At 38.9% G+C, this 20,356-nt stretch overlaps 1 protein-coding gene across 1 annotated transcript; it reads right to left on the bottom strand.

The window, feature by feature from the left end:
* Positions 1-5,511: 5,511 nt before the first annotated feature.
* Positions 5,512-10,729, bottom strand: LOC138363488 (uncharacterized). The gene is made up of 2 exons (XM_069322835.1): positions 10,543-10,729; positions 5,512-7,663 (listed from the first exon to the last, which is right to left on the bottom strand). The coding sequence occupies exons 1-2, from the start codon at positions 10,573-10,575 to the stop codon at positions 6,950-6,952; spliced, it is 747 nt and encodes a 248-aa protein (XP_069178936.1). The 5' UTR covers positions 10,576-10,729; the 3' UTR covers positions 5,512-6,949.
* Positions 10,730-20,356: the final 9,627 nt, after the last annotated feature.

Below are 20,356 nucleotides of genomic sequence, written 5' to 3'. Positions count from 1 at the left end.
AATATGGCGACCAAAACTGAACTGCATAATCTAAATGAGGCCTAATTAGAGCAAGATATAGCTTGAGAACCACACCAGGTGTCTTGTTACTAACGCTGCGATTAATAAATCCAAGTGTCCGATTTGCCTTATTACGAACATTTATGCATTGATCCTTTTGTTTTAAATTCTTACTAATCATAACTCCCAGATCCCTTTCGCAATCCGACTTCGCAATCACAACACCATCTAGCTCGTATCTTGTAACTCTATCATCATTACCTAACCTCAGAACTTTACATTTATCAGCATTAAACTGCATCTGCCAATCCTTTGACCATTTCAAAACCCTATCTAGATCAACTTGAAGTGATAGTGAGTCCTCCTCCGAATTAATTTCCCTACCGATTTTCGTATCATCGGCAAATTTGCAAATGTTGCTACTCAAACCTGAATCTAAATCATTTATATATATTATAAACAACAGAGGTCCCAGGACAGAGCCTTGAGGCACTCCACTTACAACATTTTCCCACTCTGACTTGATTCCATTTATACTAACTCTCTGTTTCCTTTGGTATAGCCATGCCCTAATCCAGCTTAATATAGCACCCCCAATACCATGAGACTCTATTTTTTTAATCAGTCTTTCATGTGGCACTGTATCAAAAGCTTTGCTAAAGTCAAGGTATACAACATCGCAATCCTTACCACTATCAACTGCCTCAACAATGCTAGAATAAAAAGATAACAAATTTGTTAAACATGAACGGCCATTTATAAAACCATGTTGCGACTCAATTATTAATTTATGTTTTTCAAGATGAAGACGAATTTTATTTGCTATTATGGATTCGAGTAACTTTCCCACAATAGACATTAGGCTAATTGGTCGATAGTTAGACGCAAGTGATCTATCTCCTTTCTTAAAAACTGGTATCACATTAGCAACTTTCCAAAACTCTGGCACTCTGCCTGACTCTATTGATTTATTAAATATGGTTGACAGTGGGTCACAAAGCTCCTCTTTGCATTCTTTAAGCACCCTGGCAAACACTTCATCCGGCCCTGGGGATTTGTTTGGTTTGAGTTTTACTATTTGTTTAAGAACATCCTCCCTGGTAACTGCTAAACTCGTCAACCTGTCCTCGTCCCCACCCACATAGACTTGTTCGGCTGAAGGCATATTGTTAAGTTCCTCTTTAGTAAATACAGATACAAAATATTTATTAAAAATACTACTCATCTCTTCATCACTATCTGTTATTTGACCTGTCTCAGTTTTTAATGGACCTATCCTTTCCCTAGTCTTAGTACGATATAACTGAAAAAACCCTTTAGGATTTGTCTTTGCTTGCCCTGCTATGCGAACTTCATAGTTTCTTTTTGCTTTCCTTATCTCTTTTTTAACATTTCTAACCAGTTGTACGAATTCCTGTTCTAAAGTGACCTCCCCATTTTTAATCCTTTTGTACCAAGCTCTCTTTTTACCTATAAGGTTCTTCAAATTCTTTGTTATCCACTTTGGGTCATTAGTATTCGATCTATTCAATTTGTATGGTATACTACGTTCCTGTGCTTTGTTTAGAATATTCTTAAATAAGTTATATATTGAATCCACATCGAAATCCCCATTTAAGTCACCTATCGCTGGGTTCATGTCTCGCTCCAAGACCGGCCCACACCCCATACCCAAGACTTTCCAATCAATTTGACCCAAAAAATTTCTTAGGCTATTAAAATCAGCTTTTCGAAAATCTGGCACTTTAACAGAATTTTCTCCTACTGGTCTATTCCATTCTATGCTAAATCTGATTTCTTTGTGATCACTGCTCCCTAGCTCACTCCCTATTTCGATGTCATTAATTTGCGTTTCCCTGTTAGTTAACACTAAATCTAAAATATTATTTTCCCGTGTTGGTTCCTTAATGTGTTGCGTAAGAAAGCAATCGTCAATTAATTCTAGAAAATCTTCTGCTTCACTATTCCCTGTTTTGTTCAACCAGTTTATTCCGCTAAAATTAAAGTCACCCATGACATGAATACTGTTAGATCTAGATGCTCTAGATATTTCATCCCATAGATGCTTTGCTTCCATTCTGTCTAAATTTGGTGGCCTATATATTACTCCTATTATAATATTATTTGCTTTTTCGTTTAATTCTATCCAAATAGTTTCTGTGTGTGGCTCTGTTTTGATTCCCTCTTTGAGACTACATTTCAAATTGTCCCTAACATATATGGCTACTCCACCTCCTCGTCTAATATATCTATCTGAGTGAAATAGTTTAAATCCATATATTTGATATTCAGCTAATAGTTCTCTATTTTCTACATTCATCCACGTTTCGGTAAGTGCAATAATATCTATTTTTTCTGTGCAGACAAGAGCATTTAATTCGTTAATTTTATTTCTTAGACTTCTACTGTTAGTGTAATATACCCTAAGTGAATTGTTATTTTGCGGACCTTCTCTTTCCCTGATCGTTTTGCCAATTCCTTTCTCCCACAAACACATACTTTTATTACCTCCTTCCTCCAAATCAATTCCCATACCTCTATCTACTAACAGTTTAAACCCAAACAAACACCTCTAACCACTTCTTCCAACGAGTTCGCAACAGCAACAACCCCAGCTCTCGATAGATGCACCCCATCACGAGCATACATTTCATTTTTTCCATAGAAGTGTTCCCAGTTGTCTATGAAAGATATTGCATTTGATTTGCAATATCTTTCCAGCCGGCAATTGACACCAAGTGCCCTCAATATCCATTCATTTCTCACTCCCTTTCTTGGAAGAATGCCACATATGATCGGGATTCCTCCCTTGCTCCTAACTAATTCTATGGCTGTTTTATACCTCTGAATCAGTTCCTCCCTCCTAACTCGACCAACATCATTTCCTCCCACGCTAATGCAAATAATGGGATTGTTCCCATTACCAGCCATAATATCATTCATGTTGTTTATAATATCACCAATGCCAGCTCCGGGATAGCAAACCCTTAACCTGTTCCCCCTATCTCTAGCACAAAACGCTCTATCCAAATACCTTATCTGGGAATCTCCCACAACTAATGTTTGCTTAGGTACTTCCTTTACTTTCTGAGGGGCCTGCGCTTCCTTTCTCTTCGTTGCTTTCCCTTTTGCGCGATCCGCAGTCTCACCACAGCACTCGTCCTCCAAAACATCAAATGAATTAGAAGTTGCTATGGCGTTTGAAGGCGGCTTTATTAAAGTCTTCTTAAGGCCCCTGTCTTTCGCAACTCTCCAAGACGAGGTCCCTTTACTACTGGTCTCCTCCTTCGTTACTTCTCGTTGTTCTTTCAGCTGACGCACCTCCTCCCGCAGAGATTCTAACTCTGTCCTCAGGGCTCCCACTAGAGTCACCTGGTCCTTCACTACAACTTCCATATTGCTATGATAATATAACAACACTCAGGAGCTCCGGTTAACACAACCTCTCACTGTGACTTCACCTGACTGACTCTTTCATCAAATCAACAAATCCATAAGGGCCGTGATGAGGGTTCGAACTTACGTCCGAGAGGATCCCAGACGCGCCTTAATCGACTGTGCCACGACATGGTTAAAAGACTTGCAAGCAAGAGCTTGTGTCTCGGAGAGACTGCAGGATCCGTGTGAGGGGCAGTTGCACTCGCGGTTGCAATTCTTTTATTAGGAAGCCTAACGACGAAAAAAATCGGAAAAATCGTAAAATACTGAAAAAATTGTAAAAATGCTACGTAATTGTGGCAACACTGGTGCAAACCGATTATTTTTATGGTTAAAACTTACGTATTTATGGTCAATTTGCAGCAGCAACTGTACAGAATCCGGTGACCCACGGCTCGGGTGCCCGGAAGGGTATTGCGCCATACGTTCTAAACGTAATTTTTTTCATAAGAACATAAGAACATAAGAACAAAGGTAACTGCAGAAGGCCTACTGGCCCATTCGAGGCAGCTCCTATTCTATAACCACCCAATCCCACTCATATACTTGTCCAATCCACGCTTGAAACAATCGAGGGACCCCACCTCCACCACGTTACGCGGCAATTGGTTCCACAAATCAACAACCCTGTTACTGAACCAGTATTTACCCAAGTCTTTCCTAAATCTAAACTTATCCAATTTATACCCATTGTTTCGTGTTCTGTCCTGTGTTGATACTTTTAATACCCTATTAATATCCCCCTTGTTATGTCCATTCACCCACTTGTAAACCTCTATCATGTCGCCCCTAACTCTTCGCCTTTCCAGTGAATGCAACTTAAGCTTTGTTAATCTTTCTTCATATGAAAGATTTCTAATTTGGGGAATTGCTATGCGAACTGCGCATAATAACGCAGAAAATAATTTCTTATGCATAAATAGTAGACTCATTGTTGACCAAATCACACACTAGAAAGTGAAGGGACGACGACGCTTCGTCGTCTAACAAACGTGACCTAACATAAAGCTTTACCTTCCATTTATCTTTCTTTCTCTTTTCTTCTTTCTTTTTCTTTCCCTTGTTTGTTAGACGACGCTTCGTCGTCTAACAAACGTGACCTAACATAAAGCTTTACCTTCCATTTATCTTTCTTTCTCTTTTCTTCTTTCTTTTTCTTTCCCTTGTTTCCTCTTACGTTCCCAAGACTATTCCTATAACTATTCCCTTCTCATATCTATTACTATCCCCTTCTTATTAGCTGGGTATAAATAGGAGCTGCCTCATATGGGCCAATAGGCCTTCTGCATGTACCTTTGTTCTTTGTTTCCTTTTATTATCAGGGGATTTGCATGGAACTTGCATACCTTGTTGACCGCATGCCTCTGCAAGGGTGCCAATTTTGAAAGAAATCGATCGACGTCAACCTTAGCCACAGGTGGCCAAACTTGAAACTTATTTTACTCAAGTAAGTAATTTACAACTTCATGGTGCCTGGACTCTTTCATTTATTAATCAATTTGCATGAAAATTGCACATTATATGTAGAGTTTGTGTTTCTACAATCTCTATTAAACACTTTATTCCTCTGTACATTAATTAATTTTATAAATATTTATAAACATCAGTTTGTTTCATATTTCTGGGGGGAAACTTTGAAAAATTGTATTATTGCACTAAACATTTTTTTTTTTAAATTGTTTATAAAAATCCTTTATTATATGCTAATGTGATAGCTGAGTGTCATAAAAATGATTTTAGTTGACACTTAAGTTTGCCCAGGCATTTTGAAGTGTTAAAAAATTTTTGAATAAAAGGTTTTTTATTTGTTCTCCCTATTTATGCTACGTTGCTGAGACTTGGACCATTTGAAGCACTTTTCATATACCACTAGCAAATAAAGTTTGAAATTTAACAACTTTTATTTTTTTATGTTAGGCCCCCTCAACCATGTCGTGGCACAGTCGATTAAGGCGCGTCTGGGATCCTCTCGGACGTAGGTTCGAACCCTCATCACGGCCCTTATAAATTTTTTCACAATAACAAGTATCTCTTTCTTTGTATTCACTTTTCTCCCGGTAAGGAAAACCACAGTTACTATCGGACTGTTTACTTGATGAAAACTATAATTTGCTTCCAGCGATACTTTACTTTATACACGGTATACATTACTATACATTACTTGCTTCATGTTGTATGATCCTTAAGAAGATAAGAATGAAGGTAACTGCAGAAGGCCTATTGACCCATTCGAGGCAGCTCCTATTTATAACCACCCAATCTCATTAATATATGTCTAACCTATTTAATATATATGAAAACGATCAAGAGATCCTACTACTATTATGTTACGCGGTAATTGGTGCCACAGATTACCGAATAACTTGCTTTCTGGTATACATATTTGGTTTAAGTTATACATATTTGGTTTAAGCATACATATTTGGTTTAAGTATAAATATTTTGTTTAAATTGTACATATTTAGTTTAAATTTTACATATTACGTTCACATTATACATTATTTCCCACCAGTTATTCATTATTTGGTTTTAGTTTGTCATTACTTCCTTTAAGTTATACATTATTTAAAATACGATATACTATATTTACTTCAAGCTATACATTACTTGCTTAAAGTTATCAATTAGAAACCTGTCATATGAAGAAAGATTGACAAAGCTTAAATTATATTCTTTAGAAAGGCGATTAATTAGGGGTGACATGATAGAGGTGTACAAGTGGATGAATGGGCATAATAAAGGGGATATTAATAGGGCATTAAAAGTATTAACAAAATAGAACACGAAAAAATGGGTATAAATTGGATAAGTTTAGTTTTAGGAAAGACCTGGGTAATTATTGGTTCGATGAAGAGGTTGTTGATTTGTGAAACCAATCACCTAGTAACATAATATTAGTAGGATCCCTTGATTGTTTCCAACGTAGGTTAGACATATATATGAATGAGATTGGGTGGATATAAATAGGAGCTGCCTCGTATAGGCTAAAAGGCTTTCTACAATTGCCTTCATTCTTACGTTTTAATGTTCAATTATTTGCTGCAAAATGTGCATTATTGACTTCAACATGCTTATTGTGGGCTCAGGTGTAGGTGGGTGGCTTACACTTACAGATGTACCTAGTGGATACAAGTACAGGTGAGAGACCCAGATCTAGATAATAGTCCTAGGGGATGGTAGTTGTCTCAGGTAGGTGGAGGAAGTATCTAGTGGTCCAGGTTTATCTGGAGTTGGCTCAGAGAACTCTTCTCAACCCAGACTACAGTTCATACAAGGTACCTAGTGTTTCCAGGTAGGTGCAGGAAACAACCACCTAGAGTTAACAAGTGGTTGGAAGAAGACGTCTATGTTTGCAGGTAAGTGCCTGGAGGTGGGCTCAAATCGCTGGGTGGGGGCAGACGTCAGGCTGGACACAGTAACGAAAGGAAGATCGGTGTTGGAGAGCAAGGAACCTGTGCAGGTCTCAACGGTGGCTGGCTGACCGACGGTGAGACAGTTGAAGTACTGCTGGTCACACGTCGGGCACTTGGGGAAGCGTCCCACTGACGTGCACGTCATGGACTCCTGGCAGACTGGAGTTGTTAGGGTCGTACCTTCCCCCGGTGACCGTGTAGTCGTTACACAGTTTGTTACAAGGGGCGCCGGCCACACAGCGACCCACGCTTACGTCGAAGTTAGACCCTTTAGGGCAGCTTACTAGGTATTGCTCGTCGGCTAGTCCCACTTTGGTACACAAGTAGTACTTGGTACAGTCGTAGGGGTCGGGAGCCTCTGTCCCTGCGGCATAGCAGTAGGCAATACACGGGTCACCACAACATACGTTCTCGTCGTCACTGCAAGCCTGGGACACACCGTCAAAGTAAGGTTTGTTCGCAGGACATTCCAAGGGCCCCGAGAGGCTACCATTCACGCAAACGTAGTAGGTGTTGCAACTTCCCCGGTCAAAGATCTCATCTAGGTCACTGGCGCAGGTTACAACGCATGCTGGTAGCGCACATGGAGGGTCACAAGGGAGTGTACCAGTACAGTCAGAAGTTGATGTGTCGAAGGAGGAACCATCTGGACAAGGCGCAGGAATGTCCGAGGGAAAGGCATCTGCTAAACAGAGGTAAAATCGAGTGCAGTTGAGAGGATCAGCAACCATACCCGTAGGTGTGGGGACACTACACACTGGCTCACAGACTCCAGCAGCGAGGCCGCAGAGCAGGACTGCCACCCACGCCACCTGCAGCAGACACCCGCCACGTTAAAGCTCCTACTAAAATTCCTTCTGATTACAAAGAAAAATTACACATTATTGAAGTGTTAATAAAATTACCAGTCACCAACAAATTTAGCAAGCTGTCTCGGAGAGATACTGTTTCTATAGTTGTCAGTGTTGTTTTATGCTTTAATATTGTTATAGTTGTGAGTGTTCTGAACGGTCTCAGTTCTATAGGAAGAGAAAACTTCAAGCTAGCTAACAGGGGTCAGAAGTCGTCTACTCCAGTAGTCACCTTTGTTAGTTGTCAGTGTTGTAAAATAATAGCAATAGTGTAAAATAATAGCATAATTATTTTATTTACATAGTCAGTGTAAATGACACGATACTGAAGTGACAAGTAATATCAGCAAGTTTGCTTACAACACAACGATAGGTCGTGAACCGAATACAAAAGAAGAATGATGATCTAAAAAAATTTGGCAGTCCTGGAATATGGCAAGTGTAATTTAACACTGATTTATGTAAATTCATTAACCTAGGGAAAGTCACCGATGCTATTCAACACAGCAATAATACATTCATAGGTGGATAAAATTGCGAGACAGGAGTCATGATAGGTATCGACCCGAGGCCGAGAAATCAATGCATCTATGTATGAAATAACGCAAGCAGGGCGCTGAGAATTATAATAAATAGGCTATTTCGTGAATGTGATCATGCGCAGTTCAGAGGCTGTGCGAATTCGTCTTCATCTTGAAAAACATAAATTAATAATTGAGTCGCAACATGGTTTTATAAATGGCCGTTCATGTTTAACAAATTTGTTATCTTTTTATTCTAGCATTGTTGAGGCAGTTGATAGTGGTAAGGATTGCGATGTTGTATACCTTGACTTTAGCAAAGCTTTTGATACAGTGCCACATGAAAGACTGATTAAAAAAATAGAGTCTCATGGTATTGGGGGTGCTATATTAAGCTGGATTAGGGCATGGCTATACCAAAGGAAACAGAGAGTTAGTATAAATGGAATCAAGTCAGAGTGGGAAAATGTTGTAAGTGGAGTGCCTCAAGGCTCTGTCCTGGGACCTCTGTTGTTTATAATATATATAAATGATTTAGATTCAGGTTTGAGTAGCAACATTTGCAAATTTGCCGATGATACGAAAATCGGTAGGGAAATTAATTCGGAGGAGGACTCACTATCACTTCAAGTTGATCTAGATAGGGTTTTGAAATGGTCAAAGGATTGGCAGATGCAGTTTAATGCTGATAAATGTAAAGTTCTGAGGTTAGGTAATGATGATAGAGTTACAAGATACGAGCTAGATGGTGTTGTGATTGCGAAGTCGGATTGCGAAAGGGATCTGGGAGTTATGATTAGTAAGAATTTAAAACAAAAGGATCAATGCATAAATGTTCGTAATAAGGCAAATCGGACACTTGGATTTATTAATCGCAGCGTTAGTAACAAGACACCTGGTGTGGTTCTCAAGCTATATCTTGCTCTAGTTAGGCCCCATTTAGATTATGCAGTTCAGTTTTGGTCGCCATATTATAGAATGGATATAAATTCACTTGAACGTGTCCAGCGTAGGATGACTAAGTTAATTCCCCAAATTAGAAATCTTTCATATGAAGAAAGATTAACAAAGCTTAAGTTGCATTCACTGGAAAGGCGAAGAGTTAGGGGTGACATGATAGAGGTTTACAAGTGGATGAATGGACATAACCGGGGGGATATTAATAGGGTATTAAAAGTATCAACACAGGACAGAACACGAAACAATGGATATAAATTGGATAAGTTTAGATTTAGGAAAGACTTGGGTAAATACTGGTTCAGTAACAGGGTTGTTGATTTGTGGAACCAATTGCCGCGTAACATTGTGGAGGTGGGGTCCCTCGATTGTTTCAAGCACGGGTTGGACAAGTATATGAGTGGGATTGGGTGGTTATAGAATAGGAGCTGCCTCGTATGGGCCAATAGGCCTTCTGCAGTTACCTTTGTTCTTATGTTCTTATGTTAATTGGTTTGGTTTGGTGTTGGGTTCGAAGCCTATCAACCTCTGGAGGGTTATTAAGACCGCCACAACAGCTTACTTTATTGTGTCTACTAATTAACCTTCCTGCCTACCTATCCACGCACAACATATGTAATAAAAAAATAGCATAATTATTTTATTCTAAATTTTCTTGCATTCTCACCAGCTAATATACTTTAGTCAGAAACATAATCCAGGGATAAAGTAGACTCTATATACACCGAGTAGTGGGGTATACCTCTCAGTGTATATTCCCCTGTTACATTTATCTTGAGTAATTCTGATTCATCAACGAGTTAAATATTTGTTTAAACTTAAGAGACGTAATTTAAATATTGTAATTTTGAAATAAAGGAGTTTTAGAAAAATGTAGAAAATTTCTTTAATTTTTTCAAAGTAGAAGATAGCATCTAACAATGGTTTTCAAATTACTATTTAAACCCAAGAAACCAGTGAAGCGCGGCTTGCAGTCCGCCGCTGCCCAAAAAGGTGTTTGAAACAAACATCGTTTTAGAACCCAATGATGTTTTGTTTGAATTTCTTTGTAATTTAGACACGTGCTTAGGTCATTGTGGACAACATAATAGACGTGGAATCACTTGACTGTTTCAAGTGCAGGTAAGACATATATAGGAATAGTTTGGATGGATAAAACAGGAGCTGCCACGTATGGGCCAATAGGCTTTCTTCAGTTTCCTTTATTCCTATGTTATGTTGGTCACAGGTGAAGTATCTTCCTATGAAAAGACTGAGGTTACAATTCTAACTGACAGACGTTTACATTAGCAAATGTATACAAATTTAGGTCCAAAATACTATTGAACACTGCATGTATCTTAGAAATCCCTTGTGGATTACCGAGAGCGTCAACAGCAGCATCTGCTTGGTCATGTTGGAGACGCTGTACAGCTGACGATGAACAGCTGAAAGTTAACTGCTGAGGTGTGGTGCTGCTGCTGCTGACCTTACGTCTCGATGCGGCTCCTACTGTTTTGTATTCCTTGGAACAAGTGAGCTGGGTTTGCTAGTTGAAACTAGCTATGGGTTCAGTAGCCCATTGCCGCTACTGCTGCCTTGAAGTCGATATTTATACCCTAATCCTTATCACATTCACGCTTTTGATACACTGCCAGCGAAACTATTGAGGCCAAATAAATACATACAAAATCATATTCACATTTTCATAATTTTCACACATTATAATTTTAATGTACATTTTCACATTTCCTTCTTTACTAGTAAGCATTCTCAAATGCTTTTACGTAATAATTCCGTTCTGTTTTCTGTTCAGCAATCGCTAAGTTGCACTTCCAACGTATGACCTCGTACTCTGATTTTCAATTTTTTCTGTACCGTCCTTTATCCATTTTTTTCTGCTTAAAAAGTTTTTATATCAGTTATTTTCAGTATACAGTCGTTTTCTTGATTCGATTCCCTTTTGTATCTTAGATACCAAGAATAGATTTCTTCTATTTTTAACAGTTTTTCTATTCACCCATGCACTCCTCCTCAACCCATTTCGTTTAATTTTGACTTATCATGCAGTCTTATCATTTGACTTTGGCTTTTAGCTTGCTGCTAAATTAAGCACCATATAACACATTCACAATATACAATTTGAAAAAAACATAGCACAGACCATATACACTGACGGATCACTCAATACCGCTACAGGGAGGGCAGGAAGTGCTATTATTGCTCATCAGCCCGATGGCAGCACAATTCAAAGGAATATCCGAATTAGTAACTGGGCATCCACAATGCAATCTGAGTTGGTAGCAATATTGGTAACACTCGAAATTATTGACAACACTGAAGTAGACAGTTTAATTATTTCAAACTCCCTTTCCTCACTACGAGCAATAAACAGTTTGCAATCAAGTAATAACGTGATTGTCTTGGAAGCTAGACATAGATATATAAGAATAATTGGCAAGAGGGTAAATATAAAAATGTTGTGGATTCCTTCTCACATTGGCCTGCAGGAACATAACAAAGTTGACGCCCTTGCTAAGGCTGCAGTAAATAAAGACAGTATTGAACGGAATCTTGAGCTATCAAATAGGTCCCTGAAAAGTGTCATTAGACGAGAACTCCAGGATGGATTTGAAGAAAGTAGAACAGTGCAAACTGGAACTAGCAGGTCCATTGTTCATCACAATGAAATGTGTGAAGTAAAACATGTGTATGGGGCAAGTAACAAAGTCAGTAGACTAACAGATGTTGTCACAGCTCGTATAAGACTTGGCTACAAGTATCTCTATGGCAGTTCGGCTTGTATAGGGATCTAGATGAAGTAAAGTGTAAAGTGTGTGGACAAAGACAGGGACACACACTCGAACACTATATCTTGGATTATAGTAAAATTGAGCCATTTAGAGATAAATCTAAGCTCACTCTGTATGATATGGCAACCTATATTATTACCATGGATAAAATACCTAAAATCCTTGCACTGCATCCATATTTCGCTTCCAGTAGATGAACGACATATGAGATTAAGAAACAAGTAGTGTATTGTGAAAATTAATTATAAACAGAAGCTCCCCTATTACTCTGTAATATCTCCATTGGTCAAACTATTATGTATTAGCGATAAGACCTACCATTAATGTATAATGACTTACTGTAAATCTATAGCTCTTGAAATAGCCCTTTTTCTGCAACTAGCTGACATTGTAACTATAAGGTGTGAATGATAGATGAAATTGTTTATGTAATAATCTAAGATGAGGTCTGATAAAGACCTTTTGTGCCCACTGTAATGCTTTTTGCGCTACCGCTCACATGATGGGGTATGGGGTGCACAATAAACTAACAACAACAAAGCGCTTAACAAGGACCAAGAGGTCTCATCCGGTGCTCCCTAATTCTCATGTTCTTAAAACGACTCAACAAAATAAATAGTGCACACAATTCCCTGATCAAAAACTAATGTTCCTGTAGTTTGCTCCTCAAACTATATATGCTTTTAATGTTCTTACTGTTTAACGTATTAAAACAATTAGTGTTTTAATGCTGGTTGTGTTGTTTTTAGTCTATCTTCTCTGAGTGTGACCAGCAAGACCTGAAGCGTTTGGGAATATTCTCACGATAAATGAGGACTTGAGCAGAGCTCTGTTGATTAGCTGTTGGGAAATTTACCAGCCGTCGTGATGTCATTGAGGTAACTGAAAGATATAATATTTTGTTGCATTGCCCCTTGGCAACGCAACTTGTCATCCATAAGTAAAAGTATATCACTTATTGGTCGAGAGAAAGAAGGCAACAACCAAGCAACCAAGCTTTCCTAGGTTTAGTATAGTAATTATACATAATAAATGAGGCTTAAAATGGCGTATATTAGGCCTTCGATCAATTATTTAGGCCTAGGACAGTTTATGTTAGGTTGTATATTTAATGTTTCATCTTTAGTGTACAATTTGGGGTATTCCATGGAACAAAACCTGAACTTTACTGGATACAATAGTTAATTTTTGTACGTTCTCGGCAGTACAGTTGGGTTCGTGCTAGACTATCAATCGGGAATCTCGGCCGAGACAGAAATAGTATATCAAACTGTATTTTATATAAATTTTGAATATATATACGTTGTTGTTGTTGTTAAAGATTCGCTAATCGGAACAAAAAGTTCCAAGTAACACGGGCTATGGTGAACCTGAGTAATATATGTACATATGATACAAGTAAAGGTTGATTGATTCACTAGTGATTACTACCATTCTTGCTTTTACTAATACTAGTGAGAAAATCATTTGCAGCATTGCGGGAATAGAACCAGCGTCCTGGTGAATACTAGATGCACGCCTTAACCCATTAATCCAAGTCAGGACAAAAAACTAGCTAATTGACTAGCATTGCAAATCCTACAGAAGTCATTTCTAGGTCATATAACCTGTGTGTTCTGAATGATTTTGAACCAGGTTAGTTTGTTTATGTAAAATGCTGATGGGGTTCAAATTTCAGCCCCACTCTCATAAAATGAAAGTACTCATAATAATTGTTTGGTCCAACGTACCAATATGTACTTTTGGATCACCAAAACGTTCAAGTTTGGTAATGAATTAGCTTAATGACATTATCTTAAATGCGAAGTAAAAGTGAAGACTGTCCTAACGACCTAACCTGTCCTAACAATCCTAGGTCACCCTGATACTGCCACAATTGATATTGATTGGTATGGTTGATATGGATTGATACAATCCAATACTGCCACCCTGGGCCTAATAAGGTACATATATGTGCTATACTAGGTCTAGCAATGTTTAGGTTTGGTTTTAGTTTTATTTTCTCGGACACTATAAAATTATAATTTGAATTTTTGAACTTTTTGGTGGTCCAGCACAGTGTAATCCATAGAGTAACGTTTTGGTAGAAAGTATCTATCAATGAGTACTAATATTTTCGGGTAATGGGTTGGCTAATTTCTATAACTTCATTGTATAATTAGTTTATATTAGCTATCCATTGAATTATCTTCTCATCATTCAAATTTTATGCTACATTTTGCAGAATACAAGTCTCACGACTCTAAACGTATTAAGTTTTTTCTATGGTTGTAACATCTGTTTACTCCAGCAACAATTGTAGTGATTTTTCTATATGTATATTCTATATTTTTCTATATATTTATTTTCACGGACAAAATAAACTTCTAAATCTAAATCCAAATTGATATTGTCTAAGTGTTGCGCTGTTATTGTGACTCTCTCTCTTATGTAAATAATGTATTGTATTGCATTATCAATCGACTTGATAATGGTCCAGGACGGATCGAAACGTCGTCATCTATTTAATTTCTAGTGTGTGGTTTGGTCAACATTCTTCAGCAACGTTATTGTGGCTCATCTGCATACTGTATTGTAATTGTATGTAAGCTCTTATAAATGTACACCTATCTATGAATAAAGTTTTTTATTTGATTTGAATTTACTTCTCCTGGTGCTTTATTGCACCTTTAGCGTTATTACTGCCACATTAAGGACAACTTTTGATTATTAATACTCTTCGGCTAATGCTATACTGCGACATTGCTATCATAGTGGCTTTGTGCCTTCTCCTGATAGTTACAATATCTTACAATACCATATAAATAACCCATCATAACAATTATTCCGTAGCCTATTGGTAACGTACCGCTCTCTCATCTACCAACGAATATATTTAACTAACACTCTCCACAGCATCTTCCATTCTTCAGAGCTTTAAGGTCACTCTCAAGCTCATTGGGTCGAGCTACAAGAAGTAATTCGTCGCTACATACCTCTCTCATTCGTTTATAGACAATCCCTTTCTTATGTTCTCTCTCTCACTCTTGTTCTTAAATCCTTCACACTACTTCACTCTTCGCTCTCACTTCCTCTCACTCTTGTTTCTTTAAAACCTAAACCATCAATGTCAGTCACTACAGCTTCTTGCATTCCTCTCAAACGCTCAACCAACTCAACAAACATTGCTGAGTATAATTTCTTAGAAAATTCATTTTCAGCAGTTTAGTCGTTCAAAAATATAATTTTTCTAAAGTTAAAGGGTAATTTAGTACATCACTTTAGTGACGTTGTGAGCACTCGAGAAGACAGGCTGATGAGAGCCTGTCCCTAAAAGTTACTCAATATATTGCATTTTTCTTTCTTGGCGCTGTGATTATCTAATTACAGAGGAGCTCGTCATGTTTTGACAGGTTTCGTGAGTATAAGCATAAAAAACGTGAACATTTGTGTGCGGAAACTTGTCATAGTACCCCATATTTGACAGTTTGGGATTATAGAAAACGGTGTATTATTTGAGAGAACGGGTTGAGATATGATCTATTAAAAAGGGGAAAAATATGTCTGGCCACATGGTGCTTCTCAGTCTTGTAAGAGATAGTCGAAAGGGTCGCTGAGAGCTCGTTGCCTTCACTACCTCCATTACTAATATTATTGGTTCCTTTACCTACACCACAGAGGACGAAAGAAGTACAGAGGTTTACTGCACCCATAATGAACCAAACTACAAGTTCCGAAGCAATATCCCTACAAAGTATTACCGCAAACATGATAATTAGATCATTCACCATTTGGGTTGCCCCGCCAACTTTATCTCAAATCTTTTCTCTGAAGTTTTGCTAAAGACTGAGAAACAACAGGCCTTATCCATCTCGTCCTTCTAATAGAGTGTTGCATTTTGACGTATACTTTACCAACGGCCAAAAGTCGACGTACTAGAAAATGATAGCAGCTCACGAAATTGACATAATGTCCCCTTTTGTGTTTTGGGTCCTCTAGTAAGTTAAGATAAAGACACTTCAGTACAACAGCTTCTTGACGTTGGGAAACCTTAGGACGGGCTGAGGTATCACCCAGCGAGACAAGGTGCACTGGCCAGGTCTCACCAGTCTCTGAAGCCAATAATCTGGACCTACTGCGCTGAGTCACCAAGAAGTAGGGTTGAAGGACTACCTTTTCTGGTGTTTGCTGTCTGAGACGGAGTACAGAACTCTCTTGGATACTCCCGGTTTAGATTAGTGCATGGCTAAGAGTATTAATTAAGGTATTATGCATTCAAGTATTTAGATATTATCTTCTCTAGAGCTCCTTGGAGTATTGTTCATCGTGTTATGAAATGCAGATAAGGTCGTGATGGGTTGATTAATGTCGTAAAAAATATGTTATTATCGTGTAATCTTATATAACTGTATTTTTTGGTAATATAAAATACGTAAATCAGCAGCATTGAATCCAATTGAAATTATTAGTATATTGAAAGACTATGGTCGAGGTAATAACGCTTGATGAAAATTTAAAGAAAAGTTATTTTGTAGTCCGTTAGCGTAAAGGCAGTGTTACCCTCAGAATACATCTTCTGATAAGGAGTTCTTTGTGTTTACCACTTGATTAAAGAAAACGTATTTGTCTTCCATAGACTGATACCGTTGGCTTACAGCCCGAAAGACCCTTGACATTCATGGCAGTATGATCCCACGATCGTCGTCGCCCCTAAATCAACACAACATTCATAGCAGTGTGAGTGTTGTGGGAACACTCAGTGTCACGTACATCCCCTATTAAGGCAGTAACATCAGGAGTCTGCCCATTATATCATCAAAATCTCGGAGCCCTGTCTTGTTATGGGAGATTTTAATGTCTGACATTCGTATTGGTGGCCGGGACATCCGACTCACGTTCATCACTCTTCTGACCACACCCTCGTCCGCTTCCTCCACGACTTCCCAGACCTCACATTGTTACGCAAATGAATTTGAAGATTAAAACAGGTCCACGATCTGTGGGCCTGTTATCGGAAGGCGTCCTGCGTCACGCCCGGGTCACGAACAGACTGAGGTGAATTATCTTGGAATATGGGTAACGAAGCTAGGAGAAAAGGTTCTCAGCATTTCCACCTTCTGGCTTGTCAGGTCTAGGGCACTAATGTACTCCCTTAAAACAAGTCCTGGTGGACCCCCGAATGCCGGCAAGCGGTATAAGCAATGAAACAGGTTCAGCAGACCGAATTCCAGAAGTAACTAGGTCAGCCTATAAGCAAAACGTTAGGCATAGTCGAGGTGCTTGTTTACACAAGATGACAAACTCTTATCATGGCCTTCATTCCTTCATGATATGCTTGCGGGAAAATCACCTTGGGAGGAAAAAGCTGCATTTTTTTAGATGATTACAAAACTTTAAACTTATCATCTGGATTGTCCATCGACCCTTGGCACTGGGATTGTTGCTAGGAGGGTCCTGCATTACCGGGGGGCTCGACTGCCATTTATGATCAGAGAATTGGAGGAGACACTGACGCTCATCTGGACTGGCACGGCATCCGGCATGGACGGCCTACCGAACAAATTCCTTCTTCGAACACCGATGCCTATACGAACCCTTCTTCTGGCCTTATAAAACTCTCTTACCGTCTCTTCAGCTGTCTGGCTTTGGAAAACCAGTAAGGCAATTTGCCCAACAATGTTTGCTGGAATACTCCGGCCTCCTGTCAAAGAGCTTCTGTGGATTACACCAGAAGAGGAACACGGCGAACTGTCTCTTCATTGTAGAACATCGTATTATGACTTTGTCTTTAATGACCAGTGTTCACTTAGTGGCATTTATGGACATGAAAGTTTAACTCTTGACTCTTGAAATGAAATTCTATTCAGCGGTTCTCCAAGAACTACCTCGATGGGCACTGTTTCTTCATGGAAGTGTGACCCTTACCTGGGCCCCCAAATCACTCGTGGGATCCTACAGGGTGTGATCCTCAGTCCATTATTATTTAATATTCTTTCGGATCTATCAAGTGTAGTGACCTTAAATGGAGAGGTCACCATCCTAAAAAAGGCACAACGTGGTCTGCAATAGACAGGCACAGTCATCGGAAGGACTTCACTATCAACCTGGGAAAAGTAAGAGCTGGGTGTTTCCCCAGGACTCATCTGCCCGCCAAGCCGTTGTAGACCCCAATATGGCGCTCAGTTTGACATCCTCCAGACAAGTATGCTAACAACGACGGGAAGTAATGCATTGCCATAAGGCTCCAGGGTGGAGTGAAACGTTGTTTGGGTCCTGTCAGATGGCGGCAACATGGATGCGTTCACGACGAGGAGGCACGAACAGCAAAATATTATTTTGTCAAAATTTTGTTTTGGTGTATTCTAATATTTTTATTTTTTTCTTCCGGGATATTCTGAGGGTAAATGCCATTTTCATAACCTATAACAATCATACTATCGGTAATAGAATTTGTTGCATTTGTTTTTCCGATGCACCGGATAATGCCGCCCTGGCTGGGCTATATAAGAAATAAATGTAAAATGTTTGAAATGCGGCAAACTCGCATCTCAGGACTGTCTTTGAAGCATTAGTAATAAAACATCTAATTTTATTGATAAACTTTTCCTTGCCCTTGTTAGGTTTCAGTTAGATTTTTAGTTCAGTTTTAGATACCACAATACTGACTCTCTGAGCAAATTAGTAGGAGCAATGAGGAGGATTCGAACCTGCACACTTGGTACTCCAAAGCCAGCACCCTATACCACTACACCACAACATGGTCAAACAACAATGCAACCTTTAAACGGTCTCTTGATCGTGTACAGAAAAGGATAATCCCAAGACTTATAATCCCAAGATAATAATAATAAATTAATCCCAAGAATTAGAAAACGTCCTTATGTAGAGATATAATGCAAGCGTTATTTACATTGTTTAGGAACCCGAAGAATAAACAGTGACATGACTGAAGTGTACAAATGGGGGTGGGAAGGGGGAGGGAGAGGAAGGTGTAACAGTTAGGATATTAACGGGGATATATCATTAATATCCCTGAATATGTCAGGAATATTAACACGAAATAATCCATACAAACTGGATACGTTTAAATTAGGGTAAACAGTGGTTTGGAAACAGAGTTGTTGATTTCCGGAACAGATTACTGGGTAACATAATAGACGCAGGGTAGCTGGATTATTTAAAGCAAAGGTTAGACATATATATGAATGAGTTTGGGTGGCTATATATATGAGCTGTCTTCGAGGGGTCAAAGGAACTTCTGCAGGTTCTGCAATTCTTATGTTCTTATGCTCGAATTGGAAAAAAGGCTTTGCAGTTTTTGTTATCATGTTGCTTCATGTGCTTGCAAACTTATTTTTAGCTTGTACATATAACTTTTTCCATGCAATTGTGATTTGAAAAACTCCAATATGAATATATATATATTTATTTTACATATTCTGTAATATGTAATATTTACATATAACTCGGAAATTCTGCACCTGTCACTCAGAAAATGATTGAGACGCCTTTGGTAAGTTATAACAGATTGAGAGTGTTGTTGTTGTTGTGTTGATTTAGGGGCGACGACGATAGATTGAGGGTGAACATGTTGCTATGCATCACTTCCACATACGAGGCAGCTGCTATTTATATCCTCAAAAATTCATTTAAATATGTATGTCTAACCTGAGCTTGAAACATTCCAGTGATTCCACAATTTATTTCATATATTTTTGTCGACATTATTCCCAAGCCAGTATTTACCCCAGGCCTTTTCTGAATCAAAATTTATCCAATGTGTTTTTAAGCAAATGTGAAGAACCCTCTCGCCCTATGATCCAACTTGGCAAGCGGCAGTTTGCCAAACTTTGTTTCTAGAATAACGCCTCATCTCCTCCTTATAAAAAACTCGTCTTTAAGAATGTTTAAAATTCATATCAAGTTACAGAAAATACATTTTCCGATTATAGGAGAAAATAGAAAAGAAAAGATCTAGATGCTAAACTTTAGGCTTAATAGCATACGTACCATGTGTATTGGCATTTACCTTTCCATTGGATAATTTCAGCAACGTGGAAAGAGGGGGGGGGGGGTGCTGCATGGGTAACAGTTCCTCCATATCTACCTACCCAGGCTTTGCGCCCTGGAGAGGACACATCAGCCTCGCCTCACAGCTTCGAACCAACACGGGAAGCGACAGTCTACCGGTTTTAAGTCTTCTACTCTATTGGCGGTTTTTGATGTATCAGCTGAATGCCTACCACATGCGCTGCCTTCGACACATCTTGGACATCACCTGGCAGGACAAGGTGACAAACAACAGCGTCGTAAGGAGAGCTAGAATCACCAGCATGTACACAATGCTGAAGCAGAGATGAATGCGCTGGCTCGGGCACGTGGAGGGAATGGGCGACAACAGGATC

This window comes from Procambarus clarkii, chromosome 11, assembly GCF_040958095.1.
Source record: "Procambarus clarkii isolate CNS0578487 chromosome 11, FALCON_Pclarkii_2.0, whole genome shotgun sequence".
NCBI classification, from domain to species: Eukaryota; Metazoa; Arthropoda; class Malacostraca; order Decapoda; family Cambaridae; genus Procambarus; species Procambarus clarkii.
Note: the sequence above shows the minus strand (reverse complement) of the source record. Positions and strands in the feature narration are given on the sequence as shown.

What these genes read in the sequence shown, in the direction of transcription:
- LOC138363488 (XM_069322835.1), bottom strand. Translation starts at nt 10,575, where the DNA reads ATGACCAAGCAGATGCTGCTGTTGACGCTCTCG. An exon ending in TGCTGCTGTTGACGCTCTCG is followed by an intron (nt 7,664 to 10,542) that starts GTAATCCACAAG and finishes TGTCTGCTGCAG; the next exon opens with GTGGCGTGGGTGGCAGTCCT.